Source organism: Heptranchias perlo, chromosome 4, assembly GCF_035084215.1.
Source record: "Heptranchias perlo isolate sHepPer1 chromosome 4, sHepPer1.hap1, whole genome shotgun sequence".
NCBI classification, from domain to species: domain Eukaryota; kingdom Metazoa; phylum Chordata; class Chondrichthyes; order Hexanchiformes; family Hexanchidae; genus Heptranchias; species Heptranchias perlo.
Genome location: NC_090328.1, coordinates 30,664,674 through 30,686,525, shown reverse-complemented (window position 1 = coordinate 30,686,525; position 21,852 = coordinate 30,664,674). Strand labels below are relative to the sequence as shown.

The 21,852-nt window shown below is 42.0% G+C and overlaps 1 protein-coding gene across 1 annotated transcript in view; it reads left to right on the top strand.

Annotated features, from left to right (window-relative positions):
- The window catches only part of polk (polymerase (DNA directed) kappa), a 74,155-nt gene that overhangs the window by 6,045 nt on the left and 46,258 nt on the right, over positions 1-21,852 (top strand). The window contains exons 2-3 of the mRNA XM_067982698.1: positions 5,480-5,687; positions 11,247-11,366. Coding sequence (XP_067838799.1) covers positions 5,541-5,687; positions 11,247-11,366 — 267 coding nt within the window. The 5' untranslated portion in view covers positions 5,480-5,540. The remainder of the gene's footprint in view (positions 1-5,479; positions 5,688-11,246; positions 11,367-21,852) is intronic.

Below are 21,852 nucleotides of genomic sequence, written 5' to 3'. Positions count from 1 at the left end.
CCTCACCTGTCATGGCCATCATCATATCAGATGCCTCGCTGAGCATACTTTTCGTGAGGCTATCCTCTCCTAGGGCTTTGCCCCCTCATAATCCTTAGCCTTGACTGGAATTCAGCAGCATTGGTTGGGCCAAGGCAGTTGAATTGTTTTTCAGTGCATTATCTTTGTTACTTACAGGCGCTGGGCTCAGAGGTTGGAACGGTTCTTGTTGTGTATGGATGTAATGGTCCATTTCCTTTTCTCAGTTACTGTAAAATTCCTTGTGATTTAGACAATACTGTGGTGGCGTCTGAAGAACTCCATTTGCTCAAGTCTGTTTCTGCACTGTAGCCCAGAGTATACAACGTTGGTATGTTTCTGGTCTACTACTTCCCTATCGCTCTGTGGATCTGAGGTCAGCCTTATTTGGGATCTTGCTCTCATTCAACCTTTCTGCAGTAAAGATCCCATTGCTTTTCAGTGCCAGCTTTGATGAATTGTTGGATTTTAGTTTGCAGATGGTTGATTGATAGTTTTGTCTCTGTGTTGTATTTTAATGAAGTCCCTCCACAACCTATTTCTTAACTGAATCAGCCTAGTGACATGTTAGGGTATCACAGCAAGTCTTATCGCCGGGACCCTCCTTCATCAATATTGCTACTTTTGCTACTCCCATTAAGGCATGATTGGCCAGCTCTGGGTCATCAGGGGTGCATGACGTTCTCGGCAGGAAGCAGCCTGAAGGCAGCCCAGTCAGCTCTTTTGAAATCTTAGATTAGTGTTTTAAGTAATTGCAGTTGGGCAGAGAAATTCAGTTTGAGCAGGACTGACAGATAGTCACTCCCCACATCTTCCCTGACCCTTAAGTCTGTGTACATGCTGACCACACTAGTATTACAGTGGTGAGATCAACTGCATCATGGGAGTTGAAGCTGCTGCTGTGATAAGTAGACTTTTTTATTCATTCATGGGATGTGGGCGTCGCTGGCAAGGCCAGTATTTATTGCTCATCCCTAATTGCACTTGAGAAGTTGGTGGTGAGTTGCCGCCTTGAACCGCTGAAATCCGTGTGGTGAAGGTTCTCCCACGGTGCTGTTAGGTCGGGAGTTCCAGGATTTTGACCCAGCAACGACGAAGGAACGGTGATATATTTCTAAGTCGGGATGGTGTGTGACTTGGAGGGGAACGTGTAGGTGGTGGTGTTCCCATGTGTCTGCTGCCCTTGTCCTTCTAGGTGGTAGAGGTCACGGGTTTGGGAGGTGCTGTTGAAGAAGCCTTGGCGAGTTGCTGCAGTGCATCCTGTGGATGGTGCACACTGCAGCCATGGTGCGTCGGTGGTGAAGGGAGTGAATGTTTAGGGTGGTGGATGGGGTGCCAATCAAGCGGGCTGCTTTGTCCTGGATGGTGTTGGAGCTGCCCTCATCCAGGCAAGTGGAGAGTATTCCATCACACTCCTGACTTGTGCCTTGTAGATGGTGGAAAGGCTTTGGGGAGTCAGGAGGTGAGTCACTCACCACAGAATACCCAGCTTCTGATCTGCTCTTGCAACCACAGTATTTATATGGCTGGTCCAGTTAAGTTTCTGATCAATGGTGACCCCCAGGATGTTGATGGTGGGGTTTCGGCGATGGTAATGTCGTTGAATGTCATAGGGAGGTGGTTAGACTCTCTCTTGTTGAAGATGATCATTGCCCGGCACTTGTCTGGCATGAATGTTACCTGCCACTTATCAGCCCAAGTCTGGATGTTGTCCAGTCTTGCTGCATGCGGGCATGGACTGCTTTGTTATCTGAAGGGTCGCGAATGGACCTGAACACTGTGCAATCATCAGCGAACATCCCCATTTCTGACCTTATGTTGGAGGGAAGGTCATTGATGAAGCAACTGAAGATGGTTGGGCCTAGGACACTGCCTAGGACACATGGGGGTGGGGGGGGGCATTCAAGATGCTGTCGCCCATGTCATTCTATGTAGATCCCCAGTTATGTTCAGTAGTGTTGCTGGACTGGCTGCCCCATATGAGATGTTTTGCATTGAAGTCCTCCAGGATAAGCTCATCATTTTTCATCACGGCTGGACCACTTTTCCCAACAGGAAAAGTGGTCCAACCGTGGCTAACGAGAAATTAAAGACAGCATTTATCAAAGAAAGAGGCATATAAAGTTGCCAGAAAAAGCAGTAAGCCTGAGGATTGGGAGCATTTTAGAATTCAGCAAAGGAGGACCAAGAAATTGATAAAGAAAGGGAAAATAGAATATGAGAGTAAACTAGCGAGAAACATAAAAATGGACTATAAAAGCTTCTATAGGTATGTAAAAAGGAAAAGACTGGTGAAGGCAAATGTGGGTCCCTTACAGACTGAGACGGGAGAATTTATAATGGGGAATAAGAAAATGGCAGAGAACTTAACCAAATACTTTGTGTCTGTCTTCACAAAAAACCTCCCAGAAATATTAGGGAATCAAGTGTCTGGCGAGAATGAGGAACTGAAGAAAATTAGTATCAGTAAAAAAAAATAGTACTAGAGAAATTAATGGGACTGAAAGTCGATAAATCCCAAGGACCTGATGATCTACATCCCAGGGTTTTGAAAGAGGTGACTATAGGATAGTGGATGCATTGGTTGTCATCTTCCAAAATTCTATAGATTCTGGAACGGTTCCTGCAGATTGGAGGTTAGCAAATGTAACCCCACTATTTAAGAAAGGAGGGAGAAAGAAAACAGGGAACTACAGACCTGTTAGCCTGACATCAGTAGTAGGGAAAATGCTGGAATCTATTACAAAGGATGTGATAACAGAACACTTAGAAAATAATAATAGGATTTGGCAGAGTCAACATGGATTTATGAAAGGGAAATCATGTTTGACAAACCTATTGGAGTTCTTTGAGGATGTAACGAGTAGAATGGATAAGGGGGAACCAGTGGATGTGGTGTATTTAGATTTTCATAAGGCTTTCGATAAGGTCCCACACAGGAGGTTGGTGAACAAAGTTGGAGCGCATGGAATTGGGGTTAATATACTGGTATGGATTGAGAATTGGTTAACAGACAGAAAACAGAGAGTATGAATAAATGGATCTTTTTCAGATTGGCAGACTGTGACTAGTGGGGTACTGCAGGGATCAGTGCTTGGGCCCCAGCTATCCACAATCTATAATCAATGATTTGGATGAGGGGACCAAATGTAATATTTCTAAGTTTGCTGATGACACAAAACTGGGTGGGAATGTGAGTTGTGAGGAGGATGCAAAGAGGCTTCAAGGGGATATAGACAGGCTAAGTGAGTGGGCAAGAACATGGCTGATGGAATATGATGTGGAAAAATGTGAAGTTATCCACTTTGGTAGGAAAAACAGAAATGCAGAGTATTTTTTAAATGGTGAGAGATTGGGAAATGTTGATGTTCAAAGGGACCTAGGTGTCCTTGTGCATGAGTCACTGAAAGCTAACATGCAGGTGCAGCAAGCAATTAGGAAGGCAAATGGTATGTTGGCCTTTATTACAAGAGGATTTGAGTACAGGAGTAAACATGTCTTACTGCAATTATATAGGGCCTTGGTGAGACCGCACCTGGAGTATTGTGTACAATTTTGGTCTCCTATTGCTCAAGATAAAGAATCACTGGATTGGGGGTAATATTCTGGCATGGGTGGAGGATTGGTTATCTAACAGGCAGCAGAGAGTTGGGATAAATGGTACATTCTCGGACTGGCAACCTGTAGCCAGTGGTGTTCCGCAGGGGTCGGTGCTGGGTCCCCAACTCTTTACAATCTATATTAACGATTTGGAGGAGGGGACCGAGTGTAACATATCAAAGTTTGCAGATGATACAAAGGTGGGAGGGAAAGTAGAAAGTGAGGAGGACATAAAAAACCTACAAAGGGATATAGACAGGCTGGGTGAGTGGGCGGAGATTTGGCAGATGCAATACAATATTGGAAAATGTGAGGTTATGCACTTTGGCAGGAAAAATCGGAGAGCAAGTTATTATCTTAATGGCGAGAAACTGGAAAGTACTGCAGTACAAAGGGATCTGGGGGTCCTAGTGCAAGAAAATCAAAAAGTTAGTTTGCAGGTGCAGCAGGTGATCAAGAAGGCCAATGGAATGTTGGCTTTTATTGCTAGGGGGATAGAATATAAAAACAGGGAGGTATTGCTGCAGTTATATAGGGTATTGGTGAGACCGCACCTGGAATACTGCATACAGTTTTGGTGTCCATACTTAAGAAAAGGCATACTTGCTCTCGAGGCAGTACAAAGAAGGTTCACTCGGTTAATCCCGGGGATGAGGGGGTGGACATATGAGGAGAGGTTGAGTAGATTGGGACTCTACTCATTGGAGTTCAGAAGAATGAGAGGCGATCTTATTGAAACATATAAGATTGTGAAGGGGCTTGATCGGGTGGATGCGGTAAGGATGTTCCCAAGGATGGGTGAAACTAGAACTAGGGGGCATAATCTTAGAATAAGGGGCTGCTCTTTCAAAACTGAGATGAGGAGAAACATCTTCACTCAGGGGGTAGTAGGTCTGTGGAATTTGCTGCCCCAGGAAGCTGTGGAAGCTACATCATTAAATAAATTTAAAACAGAAATAGACAGTTTCCTAGAAGTAAAGGGAATTAGGGGTTATGGGGAGCGGGCAGGAAATTGGACATGAATTTAGATTTGAGGTTAGGATCAGATCAGCCATGATCTTATTGAATGGCGGAGCAGGCTCAAGGGGCCGGTTCACCTACTCCTGCTCCTATTTCTTACGTTCTTATGTTCTTAAATCGGAGAGACCTTCTAAATAGGTCCCATGGTGGATATTGCACAGGCACAGCATGTTCCTCGGTCTAGATTAACTTTGGCTGCTACACGCTCCACATTGACATTGCATGTTAATTTCCAGGCTGAGGTGTATGAGGAGGGCTGTTGCCTGTCCTTTTCTATCTGATCTAATAATGCTATAGTTTAGTAGACTGAATTGATCTTTGGTTGTCCAAGAAAAAAGACAAAAAGAATGAATGAGAATGGGAGAGTCTGCTGCAGCTCTTAAAATTGCTGGAGCTGGAGGACAGGCAATGGCAACTCCTTTTTGGTGGATTTTTTTACCACCTACCAATCAGGGAGCAGTCTTTTCCAGTACGCCAGGCCTGGGAATGTGAAACAACTTGAAGGTGCTGAAGTTGGCTTTAAACCCAAGCACAAAGGAGAGAACTGGCAGCAGATTTGCAGGCCAAATCAAAGAAGCTTGCAGGCCACATTTGGCCTGTGGGCTTTGTTTTGAACATCACTAGTCTATGTCACTGCTAACTGGAAAATCATTTAATCAGCCAATGACTGTCCTGGAAATATTGTCATTAAAAATACTGTATTTATTTTATAATTGCGTTGCAATAAGTTAAAGAAAGAAACTTGTTAATATTTTAAAATCAATCGCTTGCTTATGTTCCTGAAATCTGCTATGAGATTTTGTCATAATTGGTCAAACATTTTCTGTTTTTAATTAATTAGGACTTGAATGTATGATAAGGAAAGATAAAGGTACAATTACTTTGAAAAAAAAGAAGCCATCATGGAACATACTGCAAAAGAAAACGCAGGCAGCTCTGCTTCCAGTGATGGCGGGATTCTTTCCAGAATGGCACTCAACGACAACAAAGCTGGAATGGAAGGTTTGGATAAAGAAAAAATTAACAAAATAATTATGGAAGCATCTAAGGTTAGTTACAGCTGACAATCACTTTTTACAAAACAAAGCAAGCATGAAATTTTAGTGTTTTTTTCTGATACTTGAGATAAACCACGTTTGGAATATTACAACAAACCATGCTTCTGACAGTGATAATTAACTTTTTTTGTTGATTCTAGCTTTAGTGATTCAACTTAATAAAATAGAGAGCATGTCTTGTCAGAAAGGTAATGACAGATGTGTGACATGAACATATGAACATACGAATTAAGAGGAGTAGGCCATTCGGCCCCTTGAGCCTGCTCTGCCATTTGATAAGATCATGGCTGATCTGATTGTGACCTCAACCATACTTTCCCGTCTACCTACTATAACCTTTGACTCCCTTGTTAATCAGGAATCTATTAACTCAGCCTTAAAAATATTCAATGACCCTGTCTCCACTGCTCCCTGGGGAAGGGAGCTCCACAGACTCATGACCCTCTGAGAGAAAAAATTTTCCTCATCTCTGTCTTAAATGGGCGACCCCTTATTTTTAAACTGTGGCCCCTAGTTCTAGTCTCTCCCACAAGGGGAAACATTCTCTCAGCATCTACCCCTTCAAGTCCCCTCAGGATCTTATGTGTTTTAATAAGATCACCTCTCATTCTTCAAAACTCCAGTGTATACAGGCCCAACTTGTCCAGCCTTTCCTCATACAATAACCCTCTCATCCCAGGAATCAGTCGAGTGAACCTTCTCTGAACCGCCTCCAAAGCAATTATGTCCTTTCTTAAATAAGGAGACCAAAACTGCACACACTATTCTAGATATAGTCTCACCAATGCCCTTTACAACTGTAGCAAAACATTTCTACTTTTATATTCCATTCTCCTTGCAATAAATTACAACATTCCATTTGCCTTCCAAATCACTTGCTGTACCTGCATACTAACTTTTTGTGATTCATGTACTAGGACACCCAGATCCCTCTGTACCTCAGAGTTCGGCAATCTCTCTCCATTCAAATAATATACTGCTTTACTCCAGCCAAAGTGGATAAGTTCACATTTTCCCACATTATACTCCATCTGCCAAATTTTTGCCCATTCACTTAACCTATCTATATCCCTTTGCAGACTCTTTAAGTGGGCTCAATTGGAAATACTTAACAAAAATGCACTTGTAGCACACAATTATAAAACCACTATATTATGAGATTATCCTTGTATCCAATCTGCTACAATATCAACCTATTTCTCCCATATTCATTTTGTTATTAAGACTGCCTATTTCCATCATCAAAACCTTGCCTGCTTCCATCCCTAATACACCCTGACTGCCACTAAAACCCTTAACGATTCCTTTTAGCTTTAGTTTTGATGTTTCTAATGCCCTCCAAGCCGGCCTCCCAAGCTCTGCCCTACACATGCTCCAACTTAACTCTGTTGCCTGCATCCTATCCTATCCCATACCAAGTTTCAATTACTTGTCGCTCCAGTTCTCCCTGACCTCCACTGGCTTCCCATCTTGCAAAGCATCGAGTTCAAAATCCGCGTATTAATTTATAAATTCCCCCATGACCTCCCTCCATTGTGCTGCCACACTCTCCTCCAGGACTATGTCCGAGAAAGCATTCTCAACTCCATTTACCAGCCTTTGATCCAAAGTCCTTGATACCCTTACCAAACAAAAATCTATCGATCTCAGTCTTGAAAATTTCAATTGACCTAGCATCTACAGCCTTCTAGGGGATAGAATTCCAGATTCCCTTTTACCTTTCGTATGGAAAAAGTGCTTCCTGATTTCACTCCTAAATAGACTATCTCTAATTTTAAGATTGTGCCCACTTGTTCTGGATTCTCCCACTATTGGAAATAGTTTCTTTGTATCTACCCTATTAAATCCCTATATCAATTTAAACACCTCAACTTTTCATGTGGCATATTTCCACTATTAGGAGATAAAAAGGGCTTGTTTGAGTTGGGCAGAACAGAGAGGCTGAGTGGGTTGGGTCCTGGAGAATTTATTTTAAGAAAGCCAAGAATGTTTAAAAAAAAATGGTGAAAATATTGAAAGCTGACACTAAAAGTGAATTAAATCATTTTTTAAAAAAAGGTATGGTTGCCTGTGATGTGCGAATTAATTTTTGGGTTGTGATTGGTCTGTGTGATCACGTGACTTGTGTAGACTGATCAGCGATGGTGGAAACATTCTACAATCACACAGTAATACTGTTTTACAGATTTCAGTGCTTTTATTAATATAGATAGATATAGTATTTAACTGCATACAAATGGCATCTGTATTCACTAGTGTTATTAAGTGGACCATTTAAAAATCTATCTCGTGGCTCAGCTAACAAAGAATTCACTGTGAGAATCGCAGATTTGAGTTATAATGTTTGAGCATCAATTGACAACTGTGCTTTTATTTCCTCATTCATCTATCCTTTCAGACTCTTTTCTCCTCCCCACCCCCCCACTCCCGTTTCTCTATTATATGGAATTTTGTTACGGAGAGCTCAGTCAGGTGATTTCTTTTCCGCCAATGTCACTGTTGAAGAATAATGGCAAAATATGGGAGGTTTGGAATTGTCTTATGCTTCCCCTCCATGCAGGTTTCTGCTGGTCACTTTCCCCTAAGATTGGGAATTTGTTGTGTTCAGGTGAGTGCAGGATATTGAATATTTGGAAAATAGGCACTGGTGTGAGTCATTGCTTTCAGGCAAGGAGTTGTAAGAGGAGAAAAAATTGTCAGTTGATCTCAAAATCTACTTTTTTAATTTCCTATTTGGACCAGAGATTTAAACCAAGTGTTTTACCTTTTGACGTACTTGTTTATTAATTCCAGATTTAGCCAAAGGCCCCTCACGATTTCAGGATGTCCCAGTGAAGTACTTTTGAAGTATGTCGCAAATGTAGGGAAATGTGGCAGCCAATTTGTACACAGCAAGGTTCTACAAACAGCAATGAGATAAATCACCAGATAATCTATTTTAATTATGTTGGTTGAGGGATAAATATTGGCCAGGGCACTCTTCTTCAAATAATGCCATGGGATCATTGACGTCCAGCTGAGAGAACAGATGGGGCCTTGGTTTAACATCACATCCGAAAGAGAGCACCTCTGACAATGCAGCATTCCCTCAGTACTGCACTGAAGTGTCAGCCTGGATTATGGACTCTAGTGTCTTGAGTGAGGCTTGAACCTGCACTCAACCTTCTGACTCGGAGGTGAGAGCGCTACCACTGAACCAAGGTTGACATTTATATAATTTAAAAATCTTGTGCTATGCAATACGCATTAATACTGTCCACAGGAGGGAAAAATATCAAGTGTCACACTTTTCTCATTGGCTCAGAGACAGTATTTTAAGCATACAGAGTCACTGAAATATAGATCAACAAAGATCCCACAGCAAAGCAAACACTTGAAACACAATTATATCATTGCATTTAATTTTTCAAAAGTGGTTCCAGCTTTCTAAAAGTGGTCATTTTTTATTTCTGTAAATCAATGGACAGAAAATTGGGCAGACTGCCTTACCGGCATGCATTCCAATCTGCTTGATTTTCCTGTATTCACTGCACCCATGTCACAGAATCATAAAATTGTAGAAAGTTACGGCGCAGAAGGAGGCCATTCAGCCCATTGTGTCCGTGCCGGCCGAAAAAGAGCCATCCAGCTTAATCCCACTTTCCAGCACTTGGTCCGTAACTGTATAGGTTACGGCACTTCAAGTGCACATCCAAGTACTTTTTAAATGAGTTGAGGGTTTCTGCCTCTACCACCCTTTCAGGCAGTGAGTTCCATACCTCCACCATCCTTTGGGTGAAAACATTTCTCCTCAGCTCCTGTCTAATCCTTCTACCTGTTACTTTAAATCTATGCCCCCTGGTCACTGATCCCTCTGCTAAGGGAAATTGGTGCTCCCTATCCACTCCATCTTGTCCCGTCATAATTTTATATACCTCGATTAAACCTCCCCTCAGCCTCCTTTGTTCCAAAGAAAACAACCTCGGCAACGATCCCTCTAATTTTTTTCGGCCATGTGCGGAATGAATTTGGGTTTGTGCACCGACATAAAGGCTGTGTGTGCCACCGTAAAGAAAATCACAACTTTGAATAGAACATCTTTTTAGAAAACATTATTCAGGGTATATAGCAAATGTACAAAATAATGGATAATTTTAACAATTTAATGCTATATTGGCTGATAAATTTAAATAATTTATGAAATGGGTTTCTTAAGTTGCACTAGGATTGAGCAGATCAGTCTCGTTGTATTTTATTAAAAATTATCTGATGGGAACGATTCCAATCAGCTTTTTCTTGAATCAGCTTAATGACTCTGATTCAAACAGAAATAAATCGTGTGCAATCAGGATTTTTAAATTGAGTCAGAAATACAACACAGTTGTCAAATCAGACAGTGTGAATTTGGGGATAGGGAACTGTTTAATTAAAGTTCCCCCCCCCCCCACATTGAATCCTCAGCAGGGTTTAAAAAAATACCGCATTACAATTGTACATCTTGCAGGTCTCATTAGTTTTGGCTGCCTCTATTTAAGGCAAGGAGCAGATTGGTCATGAAGAACCTGAACTGAGGGAGGCAATGGACAAAGATAAAAAGAGACAATCCTTGGGGCAACTGAGGGTTTTTGTATATATATCCATCCATCAGACAGTATACTATTTGTGGAGTCTGGTCTCTGAGCAGCTGAACTGTTCTGAGTACACCTCTGGAAACTGTTGTACCTCCAATGTATATGTAGCACATTACAAATCTTTTGGATAGAAATGAATATTATCAACACTAACTGAAACCGTGTAGCTCTGTAAATGTAGCATCCTTTCAAGCGTAAACTTCTGGATACAAATGAATGTATTAGTGACAACTCTAATGGTGTACCTCCTTCTAATTGTAGTAACCTTTTGAAGTGCAATGTTTGGATACAAATGAATACATTAATGCCATCGTCTTTCAAATGAGACGTTAAGCCGAGGTCCCATCTGCCTTCTCGGGTGGACGTAAAGATCCCGTGGCACTATTCGAAGAAGAGCAGGGAAGTTCTCCTGGTGTTCTGGATAACATTTATCTCTCAAGCAACACCACCAAAATGGTTTAATTGGCCATATATCTCATTGATGTTTGTAGCACCTTGCTGTGCCCAAATTGACAGCCGTGTTTCCTACATTACGACAGTGACTACTCTTCAAAAAAAGTAATTCATTGGCTTTGAAGCGCTTTGGGATGTCCTGAAGTTGTAAAGGGCGTTCTTTCTTTCTTTAACACTACCTGCAATAGTGTATCTCAAAGTTTATTTAAACGGTGATTATGACTTTACAAAGGACAGTGTTTTCTTGGACTGTGTATATATTTGTTACGTTTATGAATAAAGTGTATTTTTGGGGGGAAAAGTGCACATTCAGTGCTTTTTGGAAACATCTGAGGGTGTGTTATTTGAAAAGTGAGCATCTCAGCTTGCATAATTCTGCATTAATCACAAAATGGGGTCAGTGATGGTGCATTGTTTGTAATTAGATAATTATAGTCCCCGATTTCTAAATAAATCACTCCTCAGTTGTAATTATTTTTGATCCTAGGGCTCAAGATTTTATGAAAATGAACGAAAGAAGGAACAACAGGTGAACCAACGGATTGAGAAAATGTTGCAGCAGAAAGCACAAATAACAGAGCACCAACTAAAGAAGAGACAGCACCAGGTGAGAGAGGCAAGGAAAAAAATAGCAGGGATCTTTCTCTATCTTTGCATGTATACAAAGAGATTCTTTTTTAGTATTGAATTTGTTGATTAGCACCTCTAATAGCTCAGTTGGTAAATGTATTGCTAATGTGGAACAGAGACATGCTGACCAGGGTGGACCCTGGTTTGATAACCTATCAAAGCTGAATTTTTATTTATTTTTATATATATATTTCTTTTAAAATTTATTTTGCATGCATTTAAAAGCAGTGGCTGTTAAAATAATGGCACCATGTTAATAAGGGCAGTTAAATGAAAATGACAGTGTGTGGGGTGGGAGGGGAACGAGAGGAATGGTTGAAAGGGATGGTTAAGCCTGGCACATCTCCATTGATGAATCAATATCCCTCTTTGCTTGATCCACCAAGTGGCATGCTTCTTTGTTTAAAGATTTCCTACCTCCTTCCCTCTGCTCTATTTACTATTCCCCAACAAAGAAGACAGTGGACTTGCTCACCAGTGTCTTTCAGGGCTGCTTCCTAACCAGTGGCCATGGTATTTGCCAAAGTTGCTTAGAATGACTCTCCTGCATATTTTCTCTCACTTGGCTCAAATTTGAGAACTTGACCTGAGGGGAATTGGTGTGAATTTTGCTCTACAGCACATTTTGTTGAAGCTCTGGTGTCCCACTTTGCTGCTATGAGATATGCTTGAGTGATACAGGAAGGATTCTTTTCCTGGATATTCTCTCCTTTCAGACAAGCGAGCTAACTTGAAATTCACAAATCAGGGGAAGCATCAGTGAGTGTCATTTGAATTGAGCAACGACAAGAAATAAATGTTCCAAGGCACTTCATGTAGGCCGGATGGAACTGTTCTATGGGCCTGACTGGCCCGCTGGTCATACGTTTGACATCCCTGATTTATGTGATTTCATCTGCTGCTTTCCCACCTATTCCTTTTATGTCACTTCTTTGTTTTTTCCCTCTTTTTTTTCTCATTCTTTCTCTCTCTCCTCTCTGGCAATCACACAGTTTTCTCACTTTGGGTTAGCACCACTCTTGTGATTTTTTTTTTCATTGTTTCTCACTTTCTGCAACTCTGTTCTCTCTTTTGTATGACTCTGATGCCTCTCACGTGTTACTTTACTGATGCACTCAATATCTATTCTTCCCTTTTTTTGCCTAGAAAGATGCAAGTCAAGATATACTAGGTTGGAGGGTGGGATGTGAGGCCTAGGCAGAAGAGGGTCAGCGCTTGGGGCATGGGGGGAGTGGGGATAAGCCAGTGAGTGATCTGGAGACTGGGATATTTTGAGATGTTGGGGGTCCTTGAGGATTTAGAATACTATGGGGCTGAGATATGAAAGTACTTGGGGGGGCCAGGTGCATTGGAGGGATGACTGGAATTTTGGTTTACTGATGGGATGGATGGGGTCTGGGAGCACTGATGAGAAGAGGACTGAAATCACTGAAGGGAATGGGAATTGGGAGGTGAAGGGTTTGGGGCTGGAAGCAATCCAGGACACTGATCTGAAAGCAGCTACACTTGGGAACGGAGCACTGGCATGGCAGAGTCGGAATTGGTGATAAGATGGCAAAAAACTGAAATGTCAGGCAGCAGGCAAGAGTTACCACATTGAAGTCCCATATGAAGAGGCTGTAAAAATGATTTAGATGGGCAGCTGGCCATTGGTTTCAGAAAGAAGCAAGCTCAATTTGAAGTGCAGCCATTGCATCTCTTTGAAAGGGCCAGGGATGGACACAGCTAATTTATGGGCAGAAAAATCTTAAATATCTGGAACAAAATATTTTGTTTTTGTATTCTGAAGCTTGTCTTTGCTCATATACAGTGTCTCATCTCAGTCTGGCTAATGATACTGTACTAATAAGTCTGCAAAAATTGCTATCTCTTCTCTTTTTCTGCTCTTTTGCTCTGTCCTTCTGTCTGTTTCTCTTTAATCCCTTCCACTTCAATTCTTTCTCCTTCAACATGTGACTCTCTACTCCTTCACTTCTTGCTCTCCTGCTGAATTTCTTACTTGCTCCCTTCTGTTTTGCTTCTGTCCCTTAATCCCCTCCTTCACGTCTAGCTTTCTTTCACTTGTCACTCTCATTCCGTCTTGACTTCTGACTCTCTCTTTTGCTGTCCTCCTTCACCTGCTTTCATACTCCTGGAATCACAGAAATTACATACACAAAGAAAGAAATTGCATTTATATAGTGTCCTCAGGTCCTCCCAAAGTGCTTCACAGCCAATTAAGTACTTTTGAAGTGTAGTCACTGTTGTAATGTAGGCAAACGAGACAGTCGTTCCTTCATCGTTGCTGGGTCAAAATCCTGGAGCTCCCTACCGAACAGCACTGTAGGAGAACCTTCACCACACGGACTGCAGCGGTTCAAGAAGGCTGCTTCCCACCACATTCTCATGGGCAATTAGGGATGGGCAATAAATGCTGGCGTTGCTAGTGACACCCACATAAACAAATTTTTAAAAAATAGTAAATTTGAGCACAGCAAAGTTCCACCAACAGCAATGGGATAAATGACCAGATTATCTGTTTTTTTGGATGATGTTTGTTGGTTGAGGCATGAATGTTGACCAAACAGAGAACTTCCCTGCTCTTCAGTTAGTGCCATAGGATATTTTATATCTTCATGAAAGGGAAGATGGTTCCTCATCTGGAAACAGCACCTTGGTTTGTGCAACACTCCTTCAGTACTGCACTGAAGTGTCAGCCTAGATTATGTGCTCAAGACTCTGGAGTGGGACTTGAACCCATGACCTTCTGAATGTCTCCTTGAGCCAAGGCTCAAGGAGACATTCAGCCTGTCTTGCCTTTGTGATATTAGCTTTTCGACTAGAATCAAAGAATGTTATGGCACAAGAACAGACATTTCAGCCCATCGGTCATTTTTTCCACGTGAGCCGCCTAGTTTAATCCCACACACACATTCCCACTTTAATGTTCCTCTTTTTCAAGCAATTATCTAATTCTTTTTTAAAAGAATTGATCAACTCTGTTTCAAAAGTTCTAGATCCTAACCACCCTTTGTGTAAAGGATTTTTTTTCTAACTTCAACTTTAATTCTTTTTGTGATTATTTTAAATTTGTGCCCTCTCATTACTGTCTTGCTGACCACTGTAATCAATCTATTACTATTTATCTTATCGTAACCCTTCATAACCCTGTGTAGATGCAGGTGAAAATAAGATTGGGCTCAGCTTTCATGCTCCCATGGTTGAATAACTTGCTAACACCTAATGTCAAGCCTTACATATGAAGACTTGCCACTTGGATGAAATATCAGAGGACTATGCCAGTCAACACCTTTGGGAGTAAAGGAAGAATTCTTTCTGGAGGGAGTAAAACTATAATGTGTAAAACATGAGTTTGAAAAGAAAGCTACAAAAAAAATCTCTGTATTCTATGCTACTTGAAATAACTGCTTAATTAGAAACAGTGATTATTGATGTGAGATTTCCCTGATGAATTGTTGTTTAAAGTGGAACAGGTTATCAAGATAATTCTGTTGTTGGAGCAACATAAGCTGAACCAGAAAGCAAAGGGCTCGTAGGGAAACTAAGCACCATACAATTTTTGGAGCTATGTTTGATAGTTCAGAAGATATTACTTGCAAAGGAAGTACGATCGTTTTTGTTGATAACAATAGTAATGATCACTGTGGGCATTATGAAGGTAGAGATATTTCACACTGCATGGCACATGAGCTTGCTATTCCACTTGAAAGTGATGGAATAAACACAAGTACTGTTACATCTCACAAGATTGCTGATAGGTTCTGTCTCCTTCTGAGTTAAGAATTTGACCAGGTGCAGACTGTTACACCCACAGAATAACAATATTGTCAGGATAATTGCTGAAAAATATAATAGTGGTATGGAGCTTGACAGAAAGTGGTGGCACCAATGGGTTAAAGAATACATGTTAAATATTAAATCATAAGAAAGTCTATGGAAAATAACCAAACATAAATTGATGTTTGATGAGACAATTAATGAATTCATCATTTTATTTGTTGACTCGCACCCTTCCTCAGTAGTATGTCCTGGTTGAGCATATTTATCACGCCATCTTATGAGATCCCTTGTTACCCAAGTTCTTCTCTCACTTTCTTTTCATCAAATTTCAAACTTTTATTCAATCTGCCACACGTGATGGTTGTTTGTTGTGACTCTACTGATAACTAACTATTTGTTTATGGTATATTGTACACTATGATGGCTTCATACACAAAGTTTTGTACCTTATTGTGTAACTCAAAATAATAATTTTCAATTAATGAAGTCTTTTTAAAAAAAAGTTACCTCAGCTGAACGCTAAATAAAGTTTCATTTTGCCCTACTAGGCCATGAGACTTCTGCTCTGATATGGATTGAACTTTACGGATAGTGGTTAAAAACATATGATCGAGCTTTAGCAGCGGTGCTCTGCTGTCAGTAATATTAATGATGTAGATTCACACCCATTTGCCTGGGGAGGTAGGGCTACACCTTTTCTCCCTATATTACTCTTAGGCTCGGAATAAATTATGCCAAAATCTAACCGTGATATTACTTCTGTCACTGAAATAGAATTAAGGATCTGAGGTTAATCTGCTTCACAGTCTGTCATGTCCTTGCCCAAACCGCCATGATGGTGGCTTAGCACTCATCACAAGATCCCACCTGGGCCTATTCCTTTGGCTGCTCCTCCAGATTTGAACATCTGACCCTCTAATACCCCTCCTTTTAAGATCCTGTTTATTCATGGTTCTGCATAGACCACCAGTTACCTTCTTTGCTGAAGTATTCTCCTTTCTGTCCAACCTAAGCCTCTGTACAAGCCAACTCCCTCAACCTTTCCCTCTAAATTGATTATCCCACCCATTTATGTGGCCGCCCCTGATCGTCTCAGTGTTTTACAGTGCTTTCTCTGACCACATCTTCATCTCCACGTTGCTAATGTCCCCTTGCCTGCCCCAATTGTCACTTTCTGCCCCAAACAAAGTGATACTTCACTTATAAGCATGCACTCAAAATCTAACCTATCCTTTCTGTGACCATAGATTCAGAATTTTATAGCAGAGAAGGAGGCAATTTGGCCTTTATGACCTGTGCCTGCTGTCTGAAAGAGCTGTCCCTTCATCCAATTCTGTTGCCTTTCCCCAAACTGTTTAAAATGTTGTTTTTCAAATGTTTATCCACTTCCCTTTTAAAAGCTATTACGGATTCTGCTTTCACCACTGTTTCTGGAAAGGTATTTCATGTACTAACAACCTTCAGTATAAAAAAAAATTCTCAACCTCTCACCATTCTTTTGGTGATTATCTTAAATTTATACCCTCTAATTGACCAATGGAAGTAGTTTTTCCAAATTTTAGCAAAACCACTCAATTTTGAACATCTCTAATAGATTTACTCTTAACCTTCTTTGTTTTAATGAAAAGATCTTCAGCTTCTCTCATTTCTCCTCATAACTGAAGCCTGCCTTACAATTGGAAATCTCCTTATGAACCCTTCTGCCTTGCTATGTCTCTCCCCACCTTCAGAAACACTCTCAAAATCCACCTCTTTGACTGAGTTTTCAGTTACTTACCCTAACCAACTTCTCCCCACTCCTGCTCCTGTTATCTTCGCCCTATTGTAAAGAGTTTTGGGACACTTCATTGTGTTCATTTGTTACAAGTGTAAGTTATTCTTCTTGTACCACTACCCATTAATGTTGTTAGAGAATTCTGTACTGAGCTCTGGCAAAAGGAAAACAAATGAATGATTTTTGTCTTGTGTTTATTGAAGTGACCAATAGAGGTCATTTTGCTTTAGGTAATATGTGCTTGATTTGTACTGAAATTGCAACATGTTGGGTTGCATGCTGGTAACTCTGGATCAAAAAGTCTACAATCTGGTGCAGCATTCTGTGAGTTATTTTGTCAATTTAAGACAAATCACGTTAAACAAGTCTGCTTGAAACGTATTCCCTTTTTAATCAACTTTTTTCCTTTTTCTCTTGCACTGATTCCTACTTTTCTCTTCTTGCGTGGAACAGATTAGAAACTGTGCTTAGTGTAATGGACAAGTAAGCATGGGTCCTACTTCTCCATGGTATAATGGTTTGGATTATCAATGCTCTGTTGTCTGCTAGATAACATTTTCCCCATAAGTTCCAAGTTGTAGTAATGCACGGTGTTCAGACTCCTTCAGTGCAGTATGCTTTGTTGTGCTACACTTTTTTCTGAAATGTATTTACATTTTTTCCTGAAGTTATGTGTACAGGATTAAAAAGGTTGTAGTCATTAGTAGTGTTTCCAAGTATAGGCCATTCAATCATTTTTATAGAAGTCCCTTTGGTAAGTGAGTGAGTGTTTTGATTAGTCATCTCCTGGTGGCATGAATCAGATCATGGGTATCACTGAAGAATTTTTAATGGTCATAAGACCAGGAGCATTCAAAGGGCATAATGTTAGGAAATCATTCATAAGGCAACAGTTAGTCCTTTTATCCTAATTACTGAACTCTTGCAGTGTATCATAATATCTGAACTCCTGTAGTGTAAGCTCAGAGTAGCATATGTATATAGTGGGTTTAATTTTTTTTCAAACTTAATCAGTGTTTGAAACTACAGTGTTGTGTTTGTCAGATTACAGTATGCTAAAACATGATTGGGAATACCTTGGCAACTCACCAAGGCTTCTTCGACAGCACCTCCCAAACCCGTGACCTCTACCACCTAGAAAGACAAGGGCAGCAGGCACATGGGAACAACACCACCTGCACGTTCCCCTCCAAGTCACACACCATCCCGACTTGGAAATATATTGTAGTTCCTTCATGGTCACTGGGTCAAAATCCTGGATCTCCCTACCTAACAGCACTGTGGGAGAACCTTCACCACACGGACTGCAGTGGTTCAAGAGAGTGGTTCACCATGTCCACGACTACATGTCGAGTGACTCTGAGCCTCCGTGTGCACTGCTGCTTAGAGAGGTCCAGGAAGCTGAGCCTCGGTCTGTGGACCCTGTGGCGAGGGTAGTGCCCTCTGCGACGCATCTCTCTCTGCGGTTGCCCTCCTTCCTGCTGTGCAGGTGGATGTGTCACAGCACTGTGTTGTGGAGCTCCACGTGTCAGAGGTGGACGGCGTGGCTGGTGATGCTGTTCGCCCTCCGAGGAGGTCATGACTGCAGCTACGGCGGCCCCCATCCGGAAGATGTACATCCGAGGGGGTCCGTAAGGTAGGTACATGTGTCTGGACACCGGGGTAAGTGTGCAAGTTGGTGAATTTGAGTGTTAGGAGGAGGGTGGTGGAGGCCAAACTTTGTCCAACTTGACAGAGTGGCCTCCTGCAATGAGTGAGGGTCTCCCCCCCCCCCCCCCCCGCCTTCCCCAACCTGTCAGATGGACCTTTGCAGCTGCTACATGTCCATTTGAACTGGGAGTGTTTCCCCCATTACGGGAAACAGTCTCAGTCAGTTGCAAAATCCCATCCCTGCTAAAATAACAGGTCAATCAGGTCTAAACAACCTGAAGTACCTGTTCAATTACTTTAAGTGGCACCCTGCCGGCTTTAATTGCCGGCGGGAGTCCCACATGCGGGGGCTGCGCGCACATGTGAGCGCGTCAGTGGGAAACCCGGAAGTGGGCGGGTTGGAGCCGGGCTCCCGACCCGCCCCGGGAATCCCTGATTTTCGCAGCCCCCCCGCCACGAACGCACCTGATTGCGGGTGCGAAAATCGAGCCCCTTTTGTCCGAACTGGAAGGTGTTACAGATGAACTGCTTTTAGGCAGTTATAGAGCCAGGGAAAAGGGGACAGGAAAAGAAAAAGGGAGAGGTGTGTGATTGGGTAAAGGGCAGGAGATGATTAGATGACAGAAGTGATGATGGTGCAACGCAAAAGGAGGTGATAATGATAATAAGGAGCTCACACATCCTCTGTTGGCAGCAGCTCAGGTGCACCCATCCTACACTGAGAGCCCTGTTGGGGAAGGGAAAATGGGAGTGATGGTTTTGAAGTTGCTAATGTCAATGTTACACTCAGAAAGCTGTGGAGTGCCAAGTAGAAAGGTGAGGTGAGGTGCCGTTCCTCAAGCTTGCATTGAGCTTCATTGGAACAGTGTAGGAGGTCAAGAACAGAGAGGTCAGAGTGGGGGTGCAACAGAGAATTGAAGTGGAAAGCGACCGAAAGCTCAGGGTTGTGCTTGCAGACAGAATGGAGGTGTTCAGCAAAGCGATCACACAACCTGCGTTTGGTCTCCTGAATGTAGAGGAGACGGCATTGTGAGCAGCGGATACAGTGTACTAGGTTGGAAAAGTACAAGTAAATCGCTGCCTCGCCCGGAAGGAGTGTTTGAGGCCCTGAACGATAGCAAGGGAGACAGTGAAAGGGTAGATGTTGTATCTCATGCATTTGCATGGGAAGGTGCTGGGGGTGATGGCAGAGTAGACCAACGGATCAATGGTGCCTACTGAACACGTTGGAGGTGGCAGAAATGGCCGAGGATGATTGATTGAATGCGGAGGCTAGTAGGGTGGAAGGTGAGAACACGTGGGACCCTATCATGGTTCTGGGAGGGAAGAGAAGAGGTGACCAGGGGGGCGGGGGGGTGGTGGGAGGGAAGTGTGGGAAATTCATCGGACATTGTCGAGGGCACTATCTATCACTGTGGGGAGGGGAATCCCAGCTGAGTTAAAAAGGGAGGACATTTTGAAAGCTCTGGTGTTGAAGGTGGCATCGTCCGAGCAGATGCGACCGAGAAACTGGGAGAAAGGAATGGAGTCGTAACAGGAAGCAGGGTGGGAAGTAGTGTAATCAAGGTACTTGTAGGAGTTGATGGGATTGCAGTAGACATCAGTGGACAGCATATCCCCAGAGAAGGAGTTGAGAAGTCTATTTCGCAGTTGGAGGCAGGAGGTCATTTGACAAAACCTGCAGGAAAATGTTCAGAGTTGACGACCCTACGACTTTAAACTTGGTTACTGCTAGCTTTCTTTCCCCGGGCTACAGATGTACATTACTGTCTGGTATGCAAAGTGCCACTTCAAAGGCATTAGGGTAGAGTTTGCGCTTTGGGCGCAATCGGCAATTAGACACAAATTGCGCCTGAAAATTGCGCCAGCTAGGTTACAGACCTAGTTTCCAGTAAAATGTATTTGCATAATCACAAATATAAAACCTTCCATGAACCAGCTCAATTCGGCACTTTAATAGAGTGTAATTGTTTATTTTTTTCTGCAATAAAAAAAATTCATTGATGTATTTAAGAGTGGTAACCTGTTGCAGTTTTATTAATACAGCTGAAAATGGGTTTATCACAAAAAAACAAGCATTTTTAATGAGTGTCTATTCCTCCACCTGTGAGTAACCTGATTGTAAATCACTGATAATGATTTTTTTTTAAAAAAAGCTATACTGAAGTATTTACTACTTTCATTGGTGTACGCTAGTAAGTTTCTTAGTAAATTAAATATTTAATTTACTATGTAAAAACATTTAAAACATGCCTACTAGTGCCTTTGAGACTAAGAAAACTAGTTTAATTTGAAGACCCTCCTCGAACGGCCACAGGTGGACGCAATTTGCAGATGACACAAAACTTGGAAGTGCAGTAAACAGTGAGGAGGATAGTAATAGACTTCAAGAGGACATAGGCTGGTGGAATGAGCGGATACATGGCAGATGAAATTTAATGCAGAGAAGTACGAAGTAATATATTTTGGCAGGAAGAAGGAGGAGAGGCAACATAAACTAAATGGTACAATTCTAATGGAGTGCAGGAACAGAGAGACCTGGGGGTATAGGTGCACAAATCTTTGAAGGTGGCAGGGCAGGTTGAGAAAGCGGTTAAAAAAGCAAATAGGATCCTGGGCTTTATAAATCAAGGCATAGAGTACAAAAGCAAGGAAGTTATTTTGAACCTTTATAAAACATTGGTTTGGCCGCAACTTGAGTATTGTGTCTAATTCTGGGCAGCGCACTTTAGGAAAGATATGACTGCCTTACAGAGGGTGCAGAAAATATTTACTAGAATGGTTCCAGGGATGAGGGACTTCAGTTACGTGGATAGACTGGAGAAGTTGGGGTTGTTCTTCTTAGAGCGGAGAAGGTTAAGAGGAGATTTGATAGAAGTGTTCAAAATTACGAAGGGTTTAAATAAAGAGGAACTGTTCCCAATGGCAGAGGGGTTGAGAACCAGAAGATCCAGATTGAAGGTGATTGGCAAAAGAACCAAAGGCGGCATGAGGAAAATCTTTTTTATGCAGTGAGTCGTTATGATCCGGAATACGCTGCCTGAAAGGGTGGTGGAAGCAGATTCAATCGTGGCTTTCAAAAAGGAACTGAATAAATACTTGAAGGGAAAAAATTTGCAGGGCTACGGAGGAATGGGACTAATTGGATTGCTCTTACAAAGAGCTGGTATGGGCACGATGGGCTGAATGGCCTCCTTCTGTCCTGTAACCATTCTATGATTCAATTGGCTGAAACTCACCATGCTCGTTATTTCGATCG